The following is a 5,696-nucleotide window of genomic DNA, read 5'->3' as shown; positions in this document are numbered from 1 at the left end:
GTGGTCTCGATCTCCTGACCTCGTGATCCGCCCGCCTCAGCCTCCCAAAGTGCTGGGATTACAAGCGTGAGCCACCGCGCCCGGCTTCAAATTATACTTTTAAAAAATCTGCAATAACAGAAATAACTATTATTTTATGCATTTCCATTTATTTGTGATTATCAGATTAACATGTTTTCTGCACTTAAGCATTACCTCCACTGTATCCTTAGCACATCTGGCACATATTAGGCACTCTATAGATTTGTAGTCTTTTTTTTTTAAGTGAGTTTTAATTTATACAAATAGGAGAAAGGCTCAGGAGCGATGGTAAGTATCAAAGCCAAGATGATGGCAATCAAGCCACCACCACCAACTGATGTTCTCTCTATCTATAGTCAAACTACCTAAGGAGGAAAAAAGAGCCCTTGAATGGTGACTTGAAAATTTTAGGCTATAAAGTAGACAGCAAACTTCCACACTATGCTTCCACCTTTTATGCTATTGTATCAGTCTTGGGTGGCTGGATTTTTTTTCCCTATATGAATGATGAAAAGCCAAACATAGATATTCAATTAAAACTACTAGGACTTCGCTGGGCGTGGTGGCTCACGCCGGTAATCCCAACACTTTGGGAGGCCGAGGCGGGTGGGTCACGAGGTCAGGAGTTCGAGACCAGCCTGGCCAGCATGGTGAAACCCTGTCTCTACTAAAAATACAAAAAATTAGCCGGGCAGGGTGGTGTGTGCCTGTAATCCTAGCTACTTGGGAGGCTGAGGCAGGAGAATTGCTTGAACCTGGGAGGTGGAAGTTGCAGTGAGCCGAGATCATGCCACTGCACTCCAGCCTTGGGGACAAGATCGAGACTCCGCCTAAAAAAAAAAAAAAAAAAACTACTAGGACTTCACAGAGAAATCCATAACAATCTAACACCCTCAAGCAATTATTTCAGGGAAATTTTAGAAGTGAAGAGTTTGGATTCCAAATATCCCTTCCCCACAACCTACTCATTCCTCTACTCTTTCTCTCCTTAGCAAAAGGCATCCTCATCTATCCAGGAGCTCTGGCAAAAACCCAAGCATCACCTTTGACCAATCTCTTCCCTTAGCCCCACTACTCTCTCTGTTACCCCAACATCCAGTCTATCAGCAAATTCTGGCCCTTTTTCTCCACCTCCACTGCTACCATTATTGGTCAAGCCACCATCCTCTCTCAGGACTTCCATAGCAGCCTCCGCACTGGTCTCCCTGTGTCCATACTTTTGCCTTTACCATCTACTCTACACACAGCAGTCAGAAAGTTGCCTTGAAACTGCAAGTCATCCCTTGCCGCCTTGCTTAAACTTTCTCATGGCTCCCTATGATACTAAGAATAACATCCAAAATTCTAAATATGGCTGATGAAGCCCGACCCACTTCCACAATTTGATCTCCTACTGAAACCCCCTACCCAGTCTCACTGCTCAACATTTTTAGTCTTCTTTTGACACACTGGCCTTCTTTCTGACCCGGAAATGTCCCAGGCTTATTCCCACTTCAGGGCCTTTGTACGTGCTGCATCCTTTTCCTCAAACACTCTTCTAGACACTTGCATGGCTGACCCCTTTTGCCCTCTGAGAGCTCAGCAAAAGTGTCACATCCTCAGAAAGGCTTTTTCTGGCCACCTAATCTAAAGCAAGCCCTTCTAGGCACAACCCACCACACCATTTGGTTTTTATTTTTTGGAATGGAACTTTTTAGTATTTGAAATTATATTTGTCTGCATTTATTATCTCGCCCCCATCCAAATAAAAGCTCCATGAGGACAAGAACTTAAATCTTCCTGTTTAGTGTTGTATCCTCAAGTTCTCATAGAAATGCTTGGCACTGCATAGGCACTCAATTATAAGCTGAAAGAATAAATTAATGAATTTGATTGAGAGAGTCTTATTATGTGGGTAAAATATTCTATTAAAATACCTTTTATGTTGGAAATATCAATATTGAGCTGTCCAAGTTTCTCACATGTTTTCTCTATACACTCATAGACAGAATGTAGAATTTCCTTAGGGTCCTGTTCCACCCATCTTTGAACAAAAGAAGGCATTTGGTTAGTAAGAAAGCAACACAAATATAACTTTTTTCTATAGAAATGTAAACTTATGAGGGTGTGGCTGTTGCATACATTAAAGAAAACCAGATTAAGCAAAGCAACTTATATTCCACATTTTAAAGAAATGATTTCAAGAAAAGCCTATTTCCTTACAATTTTATTATTCTCCACATAGAAATTAATCATTTTCAAGGAGGTCACTAATAGCAGGCCATAAACAGCAAATATCTACCTATTTTTAAATTATTTTTCCAAGTCTAATAAGAAATTAGTTCCCCTTCTTTATATCCTGCAGATTTAATTAATTTTGATAAATTATCTGCATGTTTCACTAATCGCTGGTTATTTCTAAGTAGACGGAAATATATTTATTATTATTGAGAATGATATATTTGGGAAGCAAAAGGAATTCTGAAAAGTCAAATAAGTATACTATTCTGTTTTGCTACTTTTTTCCCAAAATGTTTTGTTGGAATTTAGGGAGAAATTTAAAACTCCTTTTAAGTATTTCATGTAGATAAGTGATTGGTCCAAGTTCTCAGACCCAATCTCATTACAATTTTGGTAAAGTACCAGGGCCTCAGAAGGATGAAAGGCTAATAGTAAATGAGAAGGGTGAGAAGCCTAGGAGAAATATGGTAATTTGAGGAAGTCCAAAAGTAGAAATGATACAAACTAAAATGATTCTACCACAGGATCCAGAAGTAGCAAGGGAATTCCAACTGCCTTTCTTCTCTGCCTTTCTCAGGCCTAACTAAATGCTTCCCTTTCCTGGGCTTTGAATTCTGTCTCTAACTTATTTATTTTTTATTTTTTTATTTTTATTTTTTTTTGAGATGGAGTCTCGCTCTGTTGTCCAGGCTGGAGTGCAGTGGCGCGATCTCGGCTCACTGCAAGCTCCGCCTCTCGGGTTCACGCCATTCTCCGGCCTCAGCCTCCCGAGTAGCTGGGACTACAGGCGCCCGCCACTACGCCCAGCTAATTTTTTGTATTTTTAATAGAGATGAGGTTTCACCATGTTAGCCAGGATGGTCTCGATCTCCTGACCTCGTGATCCGCCCACCTCGGCCTCCCAAAGTGCTGGGATTACAGGTGTGAGCCACCGCGCCAAGCCATCTCTAAATTATTTTTAAAAACCCAGTCTCCTTCTGTGTGTTTATAATTTTCATCTAGCCAAGACTCAGGTATCTTCTTTACAAATTGCTCTGGGTTCAGGCTTGTGGACAGTCATGCTAATGCTGCTAACGTATCAATAACTTTTATTATTAAACAAAGGAACTCTAAAAAATTAGAACATTTTTTCATGTGAAGAAGACAATACAATTTGGAAACACATCAATTTTTTTCTCTCTTTCTTAAATTGAGATAAACTTTACAGTGAAATGTACAGATCGAAAGCGTACAATTTGCTGAGTTTTGACAAGTGGAAATACCCATCTAACCAATACCCCAGTCAAGATACAAAATATTTCTAGCATCCCAGAAAGTTCTTTCATGCTCCTTTCAAGTGAATCACACACCTCACAGACAACCACTTTTCTGATTCCTATCATCCTAGATTAGCTTAGACTATTATAAAATTTCAGATAAATGGAGTCATGCAGTATATACTCTTTTGTATCCAACTTTTTCATTTTCCATATTTCTAGTGACATTCCCTCGTGTTGGTGCAAGTATCTGTTCACTTTTTAAAAATTACTAAATGTTATTCCATTGTTATCCATCTTACTGATGACAGACATTTGGGTGGTTTCCAGTTTGGGGCTACTTTTAATAAAGTAGCTATAAACATTCACGTGCAAGTCTTTCGATGGGCATATGCTTTTATTCCTCTTGGGTAAATTCCTAAGAGTGAAATGCTGCAGGTGTATGGTCAGCTTTGCAATAAACTGCAACACAGTTTTTCAAAGTGGTTATATCATAAACATCATTAAATTTTAAATAATATACTTAACATCATATTTAATCACAATTACTACATACGAATACTATTCCCAAAAATGTGATTTTAGTATTAGATGTTAAGATATGTGAATACTTTTTTAAAAAGATACCTTTATTATAAAACAAACCTGACACTCAAATCAGTAAAGCAGCATTTTTGCAATAATAGGAACACAGAACTAAATGACTTCAAAGTTAATGTGAAATTTCTGATATTTAATACCCTTTTGCTTTATTACTTTATTATTCATTCCTTATCTGTAACTGAATTCCTAAGTCATCAATTCCTCACATGTAAGACATACCAAGTTATTGCATATTTTCTTGACTAATAACAACCTTTTGAATATTTTCAGGAGGATGTCTGACCAAGTTTACTTTACAAATCCACAGGGCAAGTTGGGTGAGATGGACTAACAAACATAATGTGTCTTTACATATTAAATTAGGAAACATACCCTTCTCTTGGGAACTCTTGTTTTATTTCTACTTGATGATGACTAAGTAGTTCAGCAGTTTTTGAATTGAAAACCTGAAAAAGATATTGTAATATTAATGTAAAACTGCAGGCAGATATCAAGGATGTTTAAAGTTATTCAGTAACTGAAGTTCTTGTTCACTGGTGGAAAAAGTCCAATTAGATGAAATCCCATATAAGATGTTCAACTTTCTTTTCATATGGATTCATAAAAGATATAAGGCAGCATCAGAAATAACTTCTATTTAGGTAAAAAGAAACCTATTGAAGATAAAGGTAAATTAAGAGGCAATTCCCTACTCCTTAAAAAACCAAAATGGTTCTCGGAAATTTAACACATTAATTAATAGTATGGATTTCTTTTACAGAACAGGAAAACCAAGAATAATAAAAGAGAGCTGATACAATACTAATAGCAATGGTGTAAGTTTCCACTCCATATATCTTGGACGTGGAGACAGAAAGGGTCACAGATACTCAGGCACATAGATGAGTACTGTGTAGATTCCTTTGAAGGGAAGTGCGGCTACACATCTCACTCTTATAAAAGAGAAATAGAAGTCCAGACACGGTGGCTTACGTCTTTAATCCCAGCACTTTGGGAGGCCAAGGCAGGCAGATCACTTAAGGTCAGGAGTTTGAGACCAGACTGGCCAACATGGTGAAACCCCATCTCTACTAAAAATACAAAAAATTAGCCAGGCATAGTGGTGGGAGCCTGTAATCCCAGCTACTCAGGAGGCTGAGGCAGGAGAATCACTTGAACCCACCCAGGAGATGGAGGTTGCAGTGAGCCGAGATTGAGCTCCACCCTGGGCGACAAGAGTAAAACTCTGTCTCAAAAAAAAAAAAAAAAAAAGGCAATAGAGTTCTTGTTAGTAAAGGGATAAGTATATACTTGGCCCCATCCAGCTGAGTACTCTCTGTGACATGCTTGTCATAAATTGCTGACCCTTGATATAAAACATTAAAACCAATAGATGAAAACTAACAAAGAAGTGTAATACGATCCTCTACAATTTTAGCACTACTAAAAACAACACTTTTTAAAATACAGCAAGTTTTGCTGGGCATGGTGGCTCATGCCTATAATCCCAGCACTTTGGGAGGCTGAGGCAGGTGGATCACGAGGTCAGTTCAAGACCAGCCTGGCCAACATGGTGAAACCCCGTCTCTACTAAAAATACAAAAATTAGCTAGGTGT

The 5,696-nt window shown here is 38.4% G+C and overlaps 1 protein-coding gene across 1 annotated transcript in view; it reads right to left on the bottom strand.

Annotated features, from left to right (window-relative positions):
- The window catches only part of GK (glycerol kinase), an 81,171-nt gene that overhangs the window by 65,163 nt on the left and 10,312 nt on the right, over positions 1 to 5,696 (bottom strand). Inside the window, exons 2-3 of the mRNA XM_058441302.1 lie at positions 4,473 to 4,546; positions 1,938 to 2,044 (exon numbers count right to left, since the gene is read on the bottom strand). Of these exons, the coding sequence (XP_058297285.1) occupies positions 1,938 to 2,044; positions 4,473 to 4,546 (181 nt within the window). The remainder of the gene's footprint in view (positions 1 to 1,937; positions 2,045 to 4,472; positions 4,547 to 5,696) is intronic.

The sequence above is a fragment of the Hylobates moloch genome, unplaced genomic scaffold (genome assembly GCF_009828535.3).
Source record: "Hylobates moloch isolate HMO894 unplaced genomic scaffold, HMol_V3 SCAFFOLD_7, whole genome shotgun sequence".
NCBI classification, from domain to species: domain Eukaryota; kingdom Metazoa; phylum Chordata; class Mammalia; order Primates; family Hylobatidae; genus Hylobates; species Hylobates moloch.
The sequence above is the reverse complement of the archived record's forward strand: the minus strand, read 5'-3'. Positions and strand labels throughout refer to the sequence as shown.